Source organism: Thamnophis sirtalis, unplaced genomic scaffold (assembly GCF_051295495.1).
Source record: "Thamnophis sirtalis isolate CommonGarterSnake01/CBP01778 unplaced genomic scaffold, rThaSir2_p1.2 scaffold_3, whole genome shotgun sequence".
NCBI classification, from domain to species: domain Eukaryota; kingdom Metazoa; phylum Chordata; class Lepidosauria; order Squamata; family Natricidae; genus Thamnophis; species Thamnophis sirtalis.
In genome coordinates this window covers 176,350,044-176,369,194 of record NW_028261383.1, presented here as the reverse complement: position 1 = coordinate 176,369,194, position 19,151 = coordinate 176,350,044, and the positions used below count along the sequence as shown (strand labels likewise).

The 19,151-nt window shown below is 40.0% G+C and overlaps 1 protein-coding gene across 4 annotated transcripts in view; it reads right to left on the bottom strand.

The window, feature by feature from the left end:
• The window catches only part of ELAVL3 (ELAV like RNA binding protein 3), an 88,450-nt gene that overhangs the window by 20,053 nt on the left and 49,246 nt on the right, over positions 1 to 19,151 (bottom strand). For 3 of the 4 annotated variants that reach the window (XM_087711071.1, XM_087711069.1, XM_087711070.1), the window contains exon 2: positions 10,467 to 10,689. In XM_087711071.1, the coding sequence (XP_087567197.1) occupies positions 10,467 to 10,689 (223 nt within the window). The remainder of the gene's footprint in view (positions 1 to 10,466; positions 10,690 to 19,151) is intronic. The other variant, XM_087711068.1, reaches the window with a different exon arrangement.

Sequence of the window (19,151 nt, the reverse complement as noted above, 5' to 3'; positions counted from 1 at the left end):
CACAAATAAGCATCTCCAAATGTGAGATGCAATGCTCTTCTTGTGGAGCATTCAAACATACACAGCATACAGTTGAATATAATAACTTCTCACCAAGGTAAACACAGCAGTGTAAAGTTGCTCAATGAAATTTCCCTATGAGACAGAACAGCCAGTAATACTGTGCTAATTTTTCCTGCAAGAAGGATTTTTGAGCTGTGACATCGAGACACTGATGTCATAGCCCCTTTGCTACTTTCACACTGCCTATGTCCATTTACATGCAGTACTTTAGGAGTGGAATACTCATAGTTCCACATAAAGGTAACACAACATTTGAGGTCAATCTTATGACATTTGAGTTCTGTTTTGTACCACAGAAAACACCCATTCTGGGTGAAGATTTTTGTGACTGTTTCATGGACATACTTAACGGACTATCACTTCAGGATTGCTCAGAAATACTACAACACATGCATTATTTAAACCTTTTAGTTACTTAAAATACAGGCAAACCATTGGTGTAAGTATTTAAGTCACAAATAGATGTAATGTGGATTAATACATACTGGTTGCCATATGTTGTGAAAGAGGCTGAATTAAAAGAATATAATAAAATAAACCCACTAACATTGATGCTATTACTATTTTCAAATAGGTTTTCCACAACTATTGTGGCATAAGTGAAGACTTGACATTCCTTGTCCTCCTGTGGTCTTGAGGAAGCTGGAAAAAATGGTAATCTGTTACACATAAATCTTTACTGAACTATGAAGGACTTATATTATTACTTATATTATTCACTTCAAACACTTCAGATGACATGAGGATATCAGAAAAGGCTGATTTTACTAACATGTCACATAATTTAACACTAGCTCTCTCTCCACCCCATCAAATAACAGATTCGTGAATTCAGGAGGGCCATTGGAAGGCTACCCCTTTTACCAGAGCGGCTGCTGGTGCATTTTTTCAGAACAAGCCTGGACAAGCAAATTGCCCAGGTAACCGCATACTGCGACATCTCAAATTGACTCTCTGAGTGGTTCCGAGTAGCAACAAAAGTCGACAGCGGGCTGCATGTCAATGACATGAGAAAGCAACTGGACACGAAAGAGAGAGATCAACCTGACCTAAAACCGCCCAACCAATGGGGAACCTCACCACAGCGGGCCCTGAGACCAACCCTCCCTCGAAGTCCCCTGAGATGCTACAGGGGGATGCAGGGGGATGGGCCACATGGCATCTGCATGCTCAACCCCGCCCCGAAACTGGGGCCAGACCCACCACCCAGGGCACGACCAGTACAAGGCCCCAAACGGGCCATCAACATGTCCCAGAAAGCCCTCCAGGCTGCAGAGACCCCTTCACCCTTAGGGGAAAGGTATGGAACTGCAGGTAACGACGACCAGTTGCCCAAATCCTATGACAGTGACGATGAGGGAGAAAACGACCCAATGGTGAGTGAACCAATTCATCCTTTCCTTTTTCCAATACGCTTCACAGCCCCCAAAACAGGAAACCAGGAGAATTTTCAAGCCCTAATAGATTCAGGCTGCACAAGGTGCTTGATCAACCTAACCACACTCCTGAAACTGGGGATGAGAGCAAAAAGACTGGCCCACCCAATCCAGTTCGAACAGGTCAATGGGTCCGTAATGGAAGGAGCCTTTGCCACCCACCTGACCGAACCAGTGAGGCTAGAGCTAGTGGATCACTGGGAAGAAATTCGATTCGTAATAGCCCCAAAATGACAGACACAGTCATACTAGGACTTTCCTGGCTAGACAAGTGGGGACCAACCATCTGGTGGCAAGGGGCTACCCACAGACTTAGGATATCAAGGAGCCCCCAACCCCTCCCACACCAGCAAACAGAAACACCACCCACAAAGGAAACCCCCCAAAAGAGCCCACCAGAACAACTGTCAACCACATCCCAAAAAATTCCAGAGGCTGAACAGATCCATAGGGAATATCAGGACCTTGCAGAAGTATTCAGCAAGGCCGAGTGCAACGTTCTGCCTCCCCACTGCAGAATGCGCCATCGAAATCATCCCTGGGACAAAACTACCCAAGCCCAAACTGTACACCATGATGCCCCAGGAAATGCAAGAGATGTGCAAATACATAGACAAAAACCTAGCATGAGATTTCATCAAGGCAACCAAGCCACGGGTCGCAGCACCAGTCCTCTTCAAAGAAAAAAAAAAAGATGGAACTATAAGATTTTATGTAGACTTTCGAGGGATAAATGCCTTGTGCATATACAACCTATAACCACCCCCCCACCCCCACCTATCTCATCTGGCCAAGGGAAAAGTCTTCACCAAACTAGACCTCAGAGAAGCATACTACTGAGTACGTATCAGAGGTGGAGATGAGTGGAAAACAGTGTTCAACTGCCCCCTAGGGAGCTTTCAATTCAAAGTGATGCCTTTCGCACAGCAGGGCCCCCCAGCGGTATTCATGCAGTTAATAAATGAGGTGCTGCATGAGCACTTCTACAAGGGGGTCCTCGTCTACCTGAATGACATCCTCATCTACACTGAGACAATGGATGACCACTTACCCCTAGTCCGTCAAATACTCGAAAAACATCTGGCAGCCAACCTGTATGTCAAGGTATCAAAATGTGAATTCCACCGTGCATTCCACTCTCCACAAAATATTTGAGATTAAAACTCCCTAGCAAGAAACTGGGACCAAAGTTTATGGGACCATTCCCCATAGTGAAGATCATCAATCCAGTCACAGTGCAATTGAAACTGCCTCGATTGCTGGGGAAGATGCACCCAGCATTCCATAGTAGCCTCTTAAAACCCATGATCAGATCCACTCTGAGACCACTACCCCGGGAGCCCCCGGGCCCTGTGGTCATAGGGGGTCAAACCCATTATGAGGTTCAACGAGTCTTTGATTCAAGGTGGCACAGGAGACAACTCCAATACTTAATCAAGTGAAAGGGATACCCCTTATCAGAGGCATCTTGGATAAAAAGTAGGAATATCAAGGCTGATCGTCTTATAGCAAAATTCCATGCAGAAAATCCAGGCAAGCCTGGGGGACAGATGCATCCCTAAATTATATACCTGTATTCAAATTGTTTTTGTTTCACACAGGTCGCTTTTGGGAAGTGAGGGGAGCCGGATGTCAACTTGTAAAGCTTTACCATGACTATTATCAAGTTGACGTTAGAGGGAGAATTCCATGCATACCTTCGACCATAGTCGGATCTCATATTTCTACAGGTGGTGTGTGGGTGCAAAGTTCACAGCCTGTTGCAGCACCTTGTTGGTGGATATGATTTATGACACAGACTGAGGGGAGGGGAGACAGGGGTAAAGTGCATTAACTGGAAATCAGTTTCGGCTCCACAGAAGAACATGCCAAAATGTTGATCCTAATAAATGACTGGATTTCTTTTGAACTTTGTCTCGAGGCTCGTAAATTAATTAGGTCATCTTTTGGAAACTTCATAGCAAGCTTTAATTTAGGAGCTTTTCTGTATTCTTTTTATCACAGCTAAAGTAAATATAAAGATCTGTAGTAAATACACAAATCAGAATGGGAGGGTCTGAAGCATAGCTGAATACCCCACAACAATGATTCAGAAGTCCTTGACATCTGGCACTTCTTGGGTATTCATCAAGATGCACACATCTTTTTTTCTGGCTCCTATATACTGATCTGGGAAATGAGATGGCTGCTTCAAGAGTCATTTAAAAGCAGCCATATGTTTTCTTTTCATGCTCAGCATCTTACAAAAAAAACCCCAAACCAACTAATATATTCTATCAACCACAAAAATCACAATCATGTAGCTGACTTTGTCTGATTCTGAAAGATGGTACTATATTGGATCTGATGTCTATTTAGACAGAAAATCATCAGGAAATCCCATGGCTAGGGGACAGCTAGCAGCTAAAAACTACCCGGAAGGCAATGGCAACCACTTTCCCTATTATTGCTGAGAAAATAACATAGATATATCCATGTGCTCGCCATCTAATAAAGCTTAGGATTATATTGCAAACATATCTATGAAACAAATCCTATTAATTTATTATGAGAAATTATTTAACAATCTCAACATGCTGGATGTTGCTAACAGAAACACTACAGTTCCCTCCTTTCATATTATATGGTTCCGATGTCCAGTTTTCAGTATATGAAGAAATTTTAATTATAATAGAAAATATTTTTATCGGATATACAACAAGACCAAATAGGTATCATATCAGTGATGTGTATGTATATCCATGTCTTGATATCTTTTGACTGAATGATTGACTAAACCTAATCTCCCTTCCTCTCTAAATTGTAAATACATTTTGTATGCTTGTATGCCAAGGTGGCGCAGTGGTTAAATGCAGCACTGCAGGCTACTGCTAGATCAGCAGGTCAGCGGTTCAAATCTCACCGGCTCAGGGTTGACTCAGCCTTCCATCCTTCCGAGGTGGGTAAAATGAGGACCCAGATTGTTGGGGGTGATATGCTGACTGTGTAAACCACTTAGAGAGGGCTGAAAGGCCTATGAAGCGGTATATAAGTCTACTGCTATTGCTATTGCTATTGCTTTGCAATGAAGTTTTCCAGTCTTACAATGAAGCAGCTTATGCCTGCTAAGGTTTTCTGTAGTGATTAAGACAATTCTGAAATGATAGGTTATTTGGGTCTCTGATTTATATTGACAAGCAATGAACAAATCCAGAATAATTAACTCAGTCTGGGCTTGCCCTGGGTCCAGGGAGCTGAATGGGGAACATTTTGGTCACAGACATCATCCGTTTCTGTAATCGTCAATTTGTAATTTTTATTCCAGAGTTTCTCCCATTTCTCCAATTCAATATTATAGCCACAGTTTTTGGCCCATTTTATCATATTTTCTTTAACTACATCCTCCTCCATTCAATAATTCAATAAGTAATTTCATATTTTCTTAATCAATTTGTCCTCTGCACCTTGTAAAATCTTATCTAATTCTTGTGGTTCTTTTTGGAATCCAGATTGTTCTGAGTCTTTCTTATATCTAGCCACCTTTCTTATATGGGCACCAATCAATTTCTATGCCCTGTTCTCTTAGTTCTTGTCTTGTTTTCAATTCCTCCTGGTCATTTAATATCTTTTTATTTTGTTTATATCTAATACGTTTGGATAGATTAATGCTTCCATTGTTGATAGCGAATTTGGTATTTTATTGTATTACTTTTAATTTTTATTTTTTTTGCCATACTTGTAGCAATGCTTCCCTAATTAAATGTTTCTGGAAGTAACTGTGAATTTTGTTTTTCCAGTCCCATATAAAGGCATGCCGTCCTATCTGTAGGTCATTGCCTTCTAATATCAAAATGTTTTAGCTCTATCCAATCTTTAATCCAAGTAAGTGCCATTGCCTGATAATATGTCTCCCAATCTGGGAGATCAAAGCCTCCTCTTTCTCTACTGTCCTACAAAAATTTTTTGTTTTAATCTGTGCTTTTCTCCCCAGCCAAATATATTTCATAATTAATTTATTTAAGCCTTCAAAGAAATTTTCCCCTGAATTTATTTGTACTACTTGGAAAAAGAACAATATTCTTGGTAAAATTGTCTTGCCAGAAAAGACAATTTATTACAATCACTAAAAGACAAATGTAGTGTTAAGTTCTGGGTGATGAATGGAGGTGTGATTTCTAACAGTTGTGATTTCCAGAGTGATTTCTAACAGTTCTTTATTCTTTTACATGAAACTGATCAGCCAAACAACCAATCAGGAGAGAGTATTTTCCCTCTCCAACAGAGGACCAGAATGAGAATTTCAACTGACAACTATACACTATATACAATACATAACATGTAGTGTTTGGCAATGGAGCACACATTCAAATTCTCACTCAGCTGCAACATTTGTGAGTAGACTAATCTACCTCCATAGCAGACTTTGCTGTGAAACTGAATTTATAAAAGCAAGGTAGTATGAAAAAGTAGATAGGATTTTATTTGTAAATAAAAATTGTCCTTTCTCAAATAGTATCCAAAAATACCAGTCCTGCCATTTCAAGTACTTAAATAAATGTAATTAATACTGGGCAATGGATGTTCTAAAATAGTATTATTATTATTATTACTATTATACAATTGTATCACAGCGGCCAGTTGTTTCGCCGGATTTGGCATTGGTTACTAGTCGGGCCCCACCCAGGGGCCTAGGACATCGTAACGTATTTTCGTAATATGCGTGCAGATCCAAGCAGTGCGGCTTTTTGCATTTGACTGATGGTGATTTTGTCAATTTTTAACTGTTTTAAATGTAATTCCAGTGCTTTTGGAATAGCACCCAGTGTGCCAATTACCACTGGAATTATCACTGCTGGTTTGTGCCATAGTCGTCGAATTTCGATTTTTAAGTCCTGGTATTTTGTGATTTTTTCATGTTCCTTCTCAGCGACCCTGCTATCACCTGGTATTGCAATGTCTATGATTGTGACCTTATTTTTCTCAACCAGTGTGATGTCTGGTGTATTATGCACCAGTATTTTGTGTGTTTGTATGCGAAAATCCCACAAGATCTTGACCATCTGATTTTCGGTGACTTTTTCAGGCTGATGTTCCCACCAGTTTGCTGCTGTTTTAATGTTATAATTTTTGCACAAATTCCAATGGATCATTTGTGCTACTGAATTGTGCCGCAATTTATAATCAGTCTGCGTGATTTTTGTACAGCAGCTGAGTATGTGATCAACAGTTTCATCAGCTTCTTTGCAAAGTCTGCATTTGGCATCATCAGATGATTTTTCGATTTTGGCCTTAATGGCATTTGTGCGGATAGCTTGTTCTTGCGCAGCCAGGATTAGTGACTCTGCTTCTTTCTTTAATGTACCTGTTGTTAACCATAACCAAGTTTGTTTACTGTCCACTTTATCTTTTTCCCCCCCAGAAATTGGCCATGCAGTGCTTTGTTCTGCCAACTCTCCATTCTTGATTTTATCACATCTTTTCTGTATTCTTGTTTCGTCTGTTGGGCCTTCAGTAGATTTTTGTTCTTTACTTCGATTAATAGATGTTCTTGACTTTCTTTTAAATAATCAGCCAGTGCATGTTTTTCTTCTTCAACTGTTTGCTTCACTTGTAATAATCCTCTGCCACCTGATTTTCGGGGCAGATACAGTCTATCAGTATCACCACGTGAATGTAAACTGTAGTGCATTGTCATTAGTTTCCTGGTTTTTTGGTCCAAAATGTCCAAATCAGCTTGTGTCCAATTAACTATACCAGCTGTGTATCTTATAACTGGTATTGCCCAGGTATTTATGGCCTTGATTGTATTTCCACCATTCAATTTAGATTTCAAAATTTTCCTAACTCTGTTGGTGTACTCTCGCCTGACAATAGTTTTTACTTCTCCATGCTTGATGTTATCCAACTGCAGAATGCCTAAGTAATTGTAAGCTTCATTTTCGTTGCATTTAATCAGTTGGCCTTTGGGCATTTCAATTCCCCCACATGCAGTGATTTTGCCTCTTTTTATGGATACAGTGGCGCATTTTTCCATGCCAAACTGCATTGAAATATCGGTGCTGAATACTCGGACTGTGTTTGTCAATGATTGGATTTCTATTTCTGACTTTCCATAGAGTTTCAAATCATCCATATGTAGTAAATGCGAAATTTTTTCAGCTTCTTTGGCTGTTTGGTAGCCTAATTTCATTTTTTTTTAAGATTACTGATAGTGGGATCATTGCGATGATGAAGAGAAGAGGTGAAAGTGAATCACCCTGGAAAATTCCTCACTTGATATTAACCATTCTGTAGATCTCATTCCCTACTGCCAATTCAGTTCTCCATTGTTTCATTGCCTTTTCAATAAAGGATGTAATATTTTTGCTAATGCCAATTGTTTCTAAGCATTTTATGATCCAACTATGTGGCAGTGAGTCAAATATTATTATTATTATTATTATACAATTGTATCACAGCGGCCAGTTGTTTCGCCGGATTTGGCATTGGTTACTAGTCGGGCCCCACCCAGGGGCCTAGGACGTCGTAACGTATTTTCGTAATATGCGTGCAGATCCAAGCAGTGCGGCTTTTTGCATTTGACTGATGGGGATTTTGTCAATTTTTAACTGTTTCAAATGTAATTCCAGTGCTTTTGGAATAGCACCCAATGTGCCAATTACCACTGGGATTACCACTGCTGGTTTGTGCCATAGTCGTTGAATTTCGATTTTTAAGTCCTGGTATCTTGCGATTTTTTCATGTTCCTTCTCGTCGACCCTGCTATCACCTGGTATTGCGATGTCTATGATTGTGACCTTATTTTTCTCAACCAGTGTGATGTCTGGCGTATTATGCGCCAGTATTTTGTCGGTTTGTATACGGAAATCCCACAAGATCTTGACCATCTGATTTTTATTATTATTATTATTATTATTATTATTTCATTTATTATCATTACATTTCCATGTAGCAAGAAAATATATAAAATACATCATATCATCAAACAATTATTTTCAATGTCACAAATCAATGCAATAAAATGCTTCAAAAGATAATATTTTCTCTGACTTTTTCTCCCGTTGACCTCATGTCAACATGGGTTTTGGACAGTTGCCACAACTGGCTTGCAAATGCCTCCTTTCAGGATGTTATGGACTTCCTCGTCTAGCCTACAACTTCAAGATTCCCTGGGAATTTCCAACTCAAATGCTAACCAAACCTAGTTTTCAAACCCAAAGTAGCTCAACCAGGTGCTGCCATCTGCTGTGACAAAATATTTCAAGATAGTTATTTGTTCTACAAATGTGCGGATCATTAAAATGCTGTTTTGCGATGTAAATTTAATGGTTCACTAAATTTGTATTTACTTCTTAAGGAACTCTAACAGTAATAAAAAATGCAAACACCTTGGTACCTTCTATAATCCATAGTTTCATGGATGTATTCTACCTTACACTTTCTAAAATATTATATTTCATATATTTTTCTAATACACAAGCTTGCCTTTCCATCAAAAAGCCACTGTATTTTCTCTGCCACTGTTAATGTAGCTTGCCAGAAGGTAAAGGTAAATTTATTTATTAAGCTTATATGCCATCCATTTTCAAAAACGACTGTAATATTAGCAAAAAAATCTCCAAATCCTAAGAATTTACCACCTGGGGGCCACTTATGTCCCCTGTAACAATTCCAAAAACCTAGAGTAGCTCATTTCTAATATCACTCCAAAATATAGTTAGACCTTCTTCATCACAAATATAGTTTATGTCCTGGTCTGCTCAACGAAAGCTTCTTCTTCTAACCCATCCTTACACTTCCCAAAAGCAAGCAACATTTTCTACTACAGAATTAGTATTTGAAGTAATTTAATCTGGAGATTTATGTACACCTTTACCAACAGTCATTAATAATCTTCCTTGCATATCTTTGTTAGTTTAAACCCATTAATTATCATATTTTAAATAGTAGCAAATTCCATAAACCTATTATGAGTTTATTCTGTAATACAGTACTTACTTTCTTTTATTTCTTGGTTATTTATTTTCCTGTGGGGAAAATGCTCATTTAATTAGGCTTTTCTTATCTCTATCCAACTTTATGGGGTCATTCAGGAGGTAGAGTGATAGCAGCAGCATGTTTACAGTTGACAGTTAAGCTGTACCCAAGATATATTCCAACATAAAACAATACTTGGAAGTTTTCATGACCTTTCCAAATAATAGCAATAGCAGTTAGACTTATGTACCGCTTCATAGGGCTTTCAGCCCTCTCTAAGCGGTTTACAGAGTCAGCATATCGCCCCCAACAATCCGGGTCCTCATTTCACCCAGATAGATAGATAGATGATAGATGATAGATAGATAGATAGATAGATAGATAGATAGATAGATAGATAGATAGATAGATAGATATAGAGAGAGGGAGAGTTAGATATAGAGAGAGGGAGGGAGAGATAGATATAGTTAGATATAGATAGAATAGATAGATAGACAGACAGACAGACAGACAGACAGACAGACAGATAGATGATAGATAGATAGATAGATAGATAGATAGATAGATAGATAGCAATAGCAGTTAGACTTATATACCGCTTCATAGGGCTTTCAGCCCTCTCTAAGCGGTTTACAGAGTCAGCATATCGCCCCCACTGTCTGGGTCCTCATTTCACCCACCTCGGAAGGATGGAAGGCTGAGCCAACCTTGAGCTGGTGAGATTAGAACCGCTGAACTGCAGATAACAGTCAGCTGAAGTGGCCTGCAGTGCTGCATCCCTAACCACTGCGCCACCTCAGCTCTTATCAATAGCATGGACCTTGTTTTCCTTAGTTGCTGCACTGTATGAGTGTACTGTGACACGGAACACTTCTTCAGAACCCCACAGCTCTTTGAAATTTCCCAACACCATATTTATTTTGATTTCACCATGGGTTTTTAGCCAGGTTATCTTTCTGCCTCAATTTTTGTTTCTTTCTCATCTCTACAGACAGACATGTACAGTTGTACCTGTGATTTTGTCTCGAACCAACTTGCATGATTCAATCTCTCCGATGCTTCCAAACAGACTCTTGAATTCCTCTTGGGTCATGTTCTGGGGCAAGTAGTTGACTATGAGGTTAGTTTTGGAATCATCGGTGGCGCCGTTGGCACTGATCAGTGGCCCATTGGGGAGGGAACTGTTGTTTGTGGGGCCGTTGGACACCTGGGTCTCCATGGTGCTGATTATCTGCTGAAAACAAGAGGGAGGAGGGGGAAAGCGTTACGGTTATGAAGGATGGGAGGCAAACCTCATGAAATGCATGAAATTGTTCATTTGCAAGCGTTATTGGAATGGATTAGACCAGTGTTTCTCAACCTTGGCAACTTGAAGATGTCCGGACTTCAACTCCCAGAATTCCCCAGCCAGCGAATGCTGGCTGGGGAATTCTGGGAGTTGAAGTCCGGACATCTTCAAGTTGCCAAGGTTGAGAAACACTGGATTAGACGCATAATATATTTGTTTCAGTGTTTTGGTTTCACAGAGGTTATATCAATATATAAAGAAAGGCATATCTGAGTGACCATGACACAAACTTCTCAAGTAGATTTTATGCAATGAAATGGGAGAAACAAATGCGGAAGAAAGAGAGAAAGGAAATGCTAGTTTGAAAGGAAGTGCCAAAAGGCGCACATGGTCCCACTTTGTTCACACTTGTCTACTACTTCTATGCGATGCAGCTCCCAAAAAATTACTCCTACAGGAATGTTGTGCTCAAGCAGAATAAATATTGCCCTCTTCTGAGCAACCTTGCCTGAACCCAGAGACTAACTAAGAAAGAACATTGCTAATAGTGGTGGACTGACAGAGAAAATCAACAGGCTAGATGAAGAAAAGTTGGAAAAACATCCCCAAGCCATGTCTGCAGTTTTGGCAAAGAACCGCTATGTAGATATGTGCATGAAATCACCAGGAATTGTATCTGACCTGAAAGAGATTTTCAACTACTTTCATTGAATTTGTCACTATATTTTTCCATGCATAAACAAATCCCTTAAACATATATTACTTCAAGTAGCTGGTTGCCATTTATTTATGGTGCATGTGGTGGGAGGGTGGTGTAAATTTAGCACCTTGCAATAATTAACGCTCAGTGCTTCTTTAGGCAACACCCCCTCCCTTCACAATGGTTCTATCCATTTCATTCCCTGGACATTTATTCTGATTGCTGCAAAGCTTTTGTGGCAACCATCCACTTCTCTATGCTTTCCTGCAGGCTGTTCTTCTGTTAGCAAAATTCTGATTCCCTCTTAAACTATTGATCAGGCCATTGATTCTGCCATTATACTCCAGCCTCAGGCCAGGAATGAATATCATCAAAGAAAAATGCATCGCTAATTTCCTGGGTCTGTCAATAATCTCTTTACAAAGATGGTTGAGGACAGGATGCTTTTCTCTCACTGTATGTTATTTAGTAGGCTTTGGAAATTTAATTTTGTACATAAAGATAATGTTTAGTTTGTTGAGTGTGGTTCCATATTTATTCTCTACTTCACAGAAATAAACAATGGTTCTAAAAGTTGTCATTCAAAAGCCATATTACATTCTAAAATAAAGGCTAACCAAGATTATGTCACACAAAAATACCAGAATGCTGCAACCAAACTAAGTTGTTGCAATTTGACAGTGCTTGTTGTAATTTGCAAACCGTGGCATATTTGGGTCACGTGTAGAAAACTTTATGTAAAGATATAATCTGTAAAGTGATCTAAATACAAAATGTATCTGAAATAACTAAAAAGAGATGACCAGTTTGGGTAACAGTCAAGATACACAAATTCAGAACAAAACAGGGGAACAGGTCTGAATATAACAATATGAAGTCTGCAATTCTGTTCACGTTTATTCAGAGGTTCTGATGATGATTTATAAATGCCTAATTTTATGATGAACGCCTATTACGTTGCAAAGATTCTCAACAAATTTCATGGACATACGTTAAGCTTACCGGAAGGAGCAGTTTCATACACCCACTAATTTATAAACAGAATTTGTACTTTATAGTTGTTATAGTTGTACCAAGTCCAAGTGGACATCATTTACATGCCAGTCTCTAGGCAAGCCCCCCCCCCCCAAATCAAGATACAAAACCATGTTATCAGAAGCATATATCCTGTCAATTTATTGCCATGGCACTTTTTAATCTATGGTAAAAAAAAAAAGACAATTTAAGATTTTTCAGATTTTTCAGATTTTCAGGACTGTTGGCTGATTTATCTTTCAAGTTGGTTTCTTACTCCCACATTGCCACTTTCTTGAAGCTGGCATAAACATCAGTAAGTAGAAATAGCAATAGCAGTTAGACTTATATACCGCTTCATAGGGCTTTCAGCCCTCTCTAAGCAGTTTACAGAGTCAGCATATCGCCCCCAACAACAATCTGGGTCCTCATTTCACCCACCTCGGAAGGATGGAAGGCTGAGTCAACCCTGAGCCAGTGAGATTTGAACAGCCGAACTGCAGATAACAGTCAGCTGAAGTGGCCTGCAGTACTGCACCCTAACCACTGCGCTACCTCGGCTCTAGATAGATAGATAGATAGATAGATAGATAGATAGATAGATAGATAGATAGATAGATAGATAGATAGATAGATAGATAGATAGATAGATAGATAGATAGATAGATAGATAAGAGATATGGATGGATGGACAGACAGACAGAGATATAGAGATAGATAGATAGATAGATAGATAGATAGATAGATAGATAGATAGATAGATAGATAGATAGATAGCAATAGCATTTAGACTTATATACCGCTCTCTAAGCGGTTTACAGAGTCAGCATATTGCCCCCAACAACAATCTGGGTCCTCATTTTACCCACCTCGGAAGGATGGAAGGCTGAGTCAACCTTGAGCCGGTGAGATTTGAACAGCCGAACTGCAGAACTGCAGTCAGCTGAAGTAGCCTGCAGTACTGCACCCTAACCACTGCGCCACCTCGGCTCCTTAAATACACCAGCTATGGTGTTTATTGGGGGGAGGGGGGAACCACCATGATTTTTTAAAAAGTTTTTTATTTAACAAACATTAAAAACATTTGACATAGGGCGATATTTCTGACATAAACATTTCCATATAGTGATTAGATCTTATAACAATTACATCTTATATCCATTACATGGGTGTATATCAGTCAGATTGCCTGTCTGTTGATTCTTTCTTTTATATAATTACTAACCATACAAATACATATCCAATTTCTACATATCACACATTCTTAATACCATATTTCCAATTGTTTAATTTGTTTGTGTTTTTCCGTCCCAGCCTTCCCCCCTCATTTCGGTACCATTTGTCCCAGATTTCATGATATTCTGTCTCACTCTTGTTATTTGATGTCTAGAGCAGTGTTTCTCAACCTTGGCGACTTGAAGTCCTGTGGACTTCAACTCCCAGAATCCCCCAGCCAGCATAGCTGGCTGGGGAATTCTGGGAGTTGAAGTCCACAGGACTTCAAGTCACCAAGGTTGAGAAACACTGGTCTAGAGTCAGTCTGTCCATCTCTGCGCACGTCAGTATCTTATTTATTACTTCTTGTTCTGAGGGAGTCTCCTTATTTTTCCATTTCTGTGCAAAAACCAGTCTTGCCACCATAAAAATATGCAGCATTAAATATAGTCCACCTTTGCCATGTTTTCCTTTTGTGATCCCTAGTAGAAATAATTCTGGCCTCAACTCCTTCCTTTGATTTAGCATCTCTTCCAAATACTTTCTTATCTGGTGCCGAAAAGCCCTTTTCTTTCGTGCACTCCCACCACATATGGTAGAAGGTCCCTAGTGCAGCATTCCATTTCCAACATCGTGGCAATAAATTTTTGTTAATTTTAGCTAATCTTGTGGGTGGGATGTGCCACCTGTAGAACATCTTGTATAAGTTTTCTTTATACGAGCTGGCTAAAGTTAACTTTCTGTTAACTTTCCCATAAGTCTTGCCAATTGTTCAAATCTACGCTGTAACCAAAGTTCCTACTCCATGCTAACATGGTTTCCTTTGCCTGCTCTTCCACCATTGAATAATTCAATAGATATTGGTATAATTTTTAAATCATTTTATCCTCTTCACCTAGTTTTATCTAATTCTGTGGGTTCTTTCCTAATACCCCATTCCTTTTTGTTTTTTATGTATCGAGATTGGACTTGCAAGTAACCCCACCATTCTAGTTCTATTCCTTCCTCATATAATTCTCTTCTAGAGTTTAGTTCACCTCTTTCATTTCGTATCTGGTTCTAAGTAATTACTTTCCCTAAATTAATAAAATTCAGGTGAACGAACATCTCCAATGTCAATAACCAGTTTGGGTTTTCCATGTAATTTCCCTAAATTATTAAAATTCAGATGAATGAAAATCTCCAATGTCAATAACCTGTTTGGGTTTTCCATGTAAGAGCCGAGGTGGCGCAGTAGTTAAATGCAGCACTGCAAGCTACTTCAGCTGACTGCAGTTCTGCAGTTCAGCTGTTCAAATCTCACCGGCTCAAGGTTGACTCAGCCTTCCATCCTTCCGAGGTGGGTAAAATGAGGACCCGGATTGTTGTTGGGGGCAATATGCTGACTCTGTAAACCGCTTAGAGAGGGCTGAAAGCCCTAGGAAGCGGTATATAAGTCTAACTGCTATTGCTATGTAATTTTGTTGTTTAATCCTTAACTACACATCAAGTAGAACTCATCTTATATGGTCCCTCTGGGAGGTGTTGATGGGCTTTATGTTTGCCATCCCATAGGAAGCACCTTGATTTACTGATGTTTTGTTAACTTCCACATTAAGAGTCTAGTATAATAAATTTATAACATCTCAATTTTGTTTTCTTATATTTAACAAGTTTATTATATTAACCCCACTCTATTTACATGGGAAGCTTACCAAAAAGCAAGAAGCAGATGCTCAGCCACCGTCTCTGAAGAAAAGTAAGCCTGGGATGATGTTGGCTACTGTTTTGTAATGATTCCCTGATTATTTCGTTTAAGGTACTTGTAAGCCACCTTCAGTTCATCCTGCAGATGAAAGTTCTACCGGACAATGGATCTATTATGCTACCTAGCCACCCCTGTGGTGATAAAACCGTTCTTCATTAGTGATTTCTTGCTGGATTGATAACTGAAGGAATTTAAATTCCCAGGTTGGAGACCGTCCTACTCAGTGGTGGGTTTCAAAAATTGTTCGAACCTACTCTGTGGGTGTGGCCTCCTTTGTGGGAGTGGCTTGCCGCCCATGTGACCGGATGGGAGTGGCTTGCCGCCCATGTGACCGGATATGAAGATGCCGACGACACTTGTCAGAACCACCTTAAATTGCCTCGCACACAGCACTGGCCTGCATAAGAATAGGATGCAAACTTGCTTTTTAAAAGGCATCTTTGGTTTGCGTTAAAACAACTTCAACACATGCAATGTTCTGATTGCACCACAAATGCAGTTGTCATCCTTACCTTTCACAGAGGCACTGAGTTTTATAAATAGGAGCATGATAGTGTAGAATAATCATATCCAAGGACCAGTGGTGGGTTTCAAAAAAGTTTGGAAGCTCTTCTGTAGGTGTGGCCTGCTTTCTGGGTCCATTGGTGGAACCTCTTCTAACCGTTTCGGTAGATTTGACGGACCGGTTCTACCGAATAGGTGCGAACTGGTAGGAACCCACCTCTGGTCCTACTCAAACATCAAACATCCCGCTAGCCATGGTTAAAAATGACCAAAATGAGCTTCAGAGAACCTCAGGACCTATAATCCCCCTCCCTCCTACAAGGACCATTTTATGTAAGAAATGAACAGAGGTTGAAATGAAGCACACCAGCCACAATTAGCAACAGCTTACTAAATAATAAGCAATAGTTTAAAAACTGGGAGCCCTTCCTTCTGAACTTCCATACTACCAACTTCGCAACCATACTGGTGACAGAAAATGAAGAGCAGCTCTGAAACCCACAGCAAGACAGTTGTTCTTGTGGCAAATTCCTTAGAGAATCAATGCTAAATTTGCCTTCCTTTCTACTCTCTTGAAAAGACCCCTCGGTTACAGACTGGAGCCCTTGAAAGAAAAACTACATCCATTTTGAAGTGCAACATACCCTTTTTACTTTTAAAATAATTTATTTTCAACTTGGCATTCAAGGAACTGCCAATTTTCTCAGTCTCCTTAAAAACTGCTAATTGAATCATACTCTCATGTCAGATCTTAACCAGTGAAGTCCAGGAGCTGTATAGAACCAAAACTAGATCAAGTTTATTGGGGGGTTTTTTCTAGATATTATGTGCCAAGGAAGAAACTTGGTTTCCTGTTATCAAAGAAGTTAAAAGTGACAGACCAAGAACAATTGGGTTTACAATGCCAGGTTTTAAAGAGTACTCCAAATAAAGAAAGATCCCCCTTTTAAAAGAAATTGTTAAGTAAGTGATTTCTAGCTTATTTATCCAGGTGGTAGAAAGAAACTATGAACAGAATTGCATGCACAAGGACACAGTACAGAAAGTCCAAATGCTCAGAATCCTGGCTCATGCTGTTCCTTCAATTGGAATAAAAAATCAATGTGATGCAGTGTAATATATTTTAATTAGAAACCAAATTCCTATTCATTTATGAAGGCCCCCAGGCAATTGTTAACAAATTACTAGCATTTAGCATCCTCCTTTGAATTCCAAGGAAAAAGGAATTTGCAAATTAAATTATCAAAATGTCAATCAGGACAGGTAATTTGCAAGGCTGAAGCATGTCCTGGGTGACTTGAAATGAACTGTAGAATAAAAATGTAACAATGTAAGAAAAACTCTCGACGAAGCATCACACAGTCCTCGTGACAAGCTGCAATTTATAAACTACAATGAGACATCCAGGAAGAGCATAAGAACAATCCCGCGCATGGCACTGTGTGTTATGTATTCCTTTCGGAGAAGATATCATGGTGGTGTTGACTGGGAGAAGCAGAGAAAAGCAGGAAGATTGGCAGAAGCAGCCTTGAGATGAGATCCCAGCATCCTACTTGATCCTACTTGATCGCAGCAGTCGCAGAGAATGAAGCTTTCAAAGTAGGAAGAAAGGAAGAGGGAGAAGAGTTCTTGGAGGGCAGACAAATATTGTCATGCACTAGGGACCTGCCTATGGGCAGAGGTGGTGGGGAGACCTAACAGTGGGGGATTCTATTATTATTTAAACCGAGTCCAGGGGATATCAGGCTGAAAACTTTTGTATTTGTATATGTATCTGGAGAATGAGTATATTAACACACCACAAGGGTAACTATGCACTTCACATAAGACTAGCTTCAAGGTGCTAGTCGTCACTTATAAAGCCCTTCATGGTATTGGACCTGGGTACTTGAGAGACCGCCTTCTGCCAATTACCTCCCAAAGACCCATTAGATCACACAGAGCAGGCCTCCTCCGGGTTCCGTCTACCAGCCAATGTCACCTGGCTACTACCCAGGGGAGGGCCTTCTCTGTGGCAGCACTGGCCCTTTGAAACGAACTCCCCGCAGAGATTCGGACCCTCACCTCTCTCCAGGCCTTCTGAAAAGCCGTTAAAACCTGGCTGTGTCGGCAGGCCTGGGGTTGATGAGCTCCCTTCCCCTCTCGACCTGTGTGGCTGTTGGCTATTTTTAAATGCTTGTCTTGTATTTTTGTGTTCCCTTCCCCCCTTGAGTTGTTCGCCGCCCTGAGTCCCGCGGGGAATAGGGCGGCATATAAATAAAACAAATCTCAATCTCAATCTCAATTGCAAGATTGGATATTGATGTCTGCATGAAAATGCCAGGCGCCTCTAAACCAGAATGGGAGAGTTAGCATGCTTAATGTTAGAAGTTAATATAAACACAGCAAGTGTAATGGAGATAATGGAAAAAGAGGAATCCCTGGACAATAGAAAACAAGGTGATTGTAAAGTTTTCTTTGATTTGTTGAAAGAGAAAAGGGATGAGGCCCAATTATAATTAGGAGGGATTTAGATTGAGGAAAATGCATACTAAATAGTGCTCATTTAGGGTCTGTTTGCAATAATTACAGTGATGAGAAAGTAACTTTATGACCAATCCTCATGTATACAACCTTCATAAAGGAAAGCTAAAGTAAGAGTATAAGTATCATCATGGTTTCACTTAATGACTGCTTTGCTAAATGACCAAGCTGCTGGTGCAGTTATTATTGTTAAACAAGGACTATCTGTATTGTAAAAGAACTTGACGGAGAACCCCAGAGTGCATGAACACTAGGAGTAGCTTCCCAGCATTTGTTAAAGTTACTTATCCAATCAAGAATTCCAATATCCTGTTCTCTTAAAAGTATTTGCCCTGATTCCAGTTCTTATAGGTATTTAGGAGTCTGAGGAACAGACGAGGAAGGAATGTTGTGGACAAGTAGTAGGGATTAATAGCAATAGCAATAGCAGTTAGACTTATATACCACTTCAGCCCTCTCTAAGCGGTTTACAGAGAGTCAGCATATCACCCCCACAGTCTGGGTCCTCATTTCACCCACCTCGGAAGGATGGAAGGCTGAGTCAACCTTGAGCCGGTGAGATTTGAACCGCTGAACTGCAGATAACAGTCAGCTGAAGTGGCCTGCAGTACTGCACCCTAACCACTGCGCCACCTCGGCTCTCATACGGCTTTAGCCAAAGGATTCTGGAAATGTGTTAATCATTATTTGCAAATTCAGCCAAAG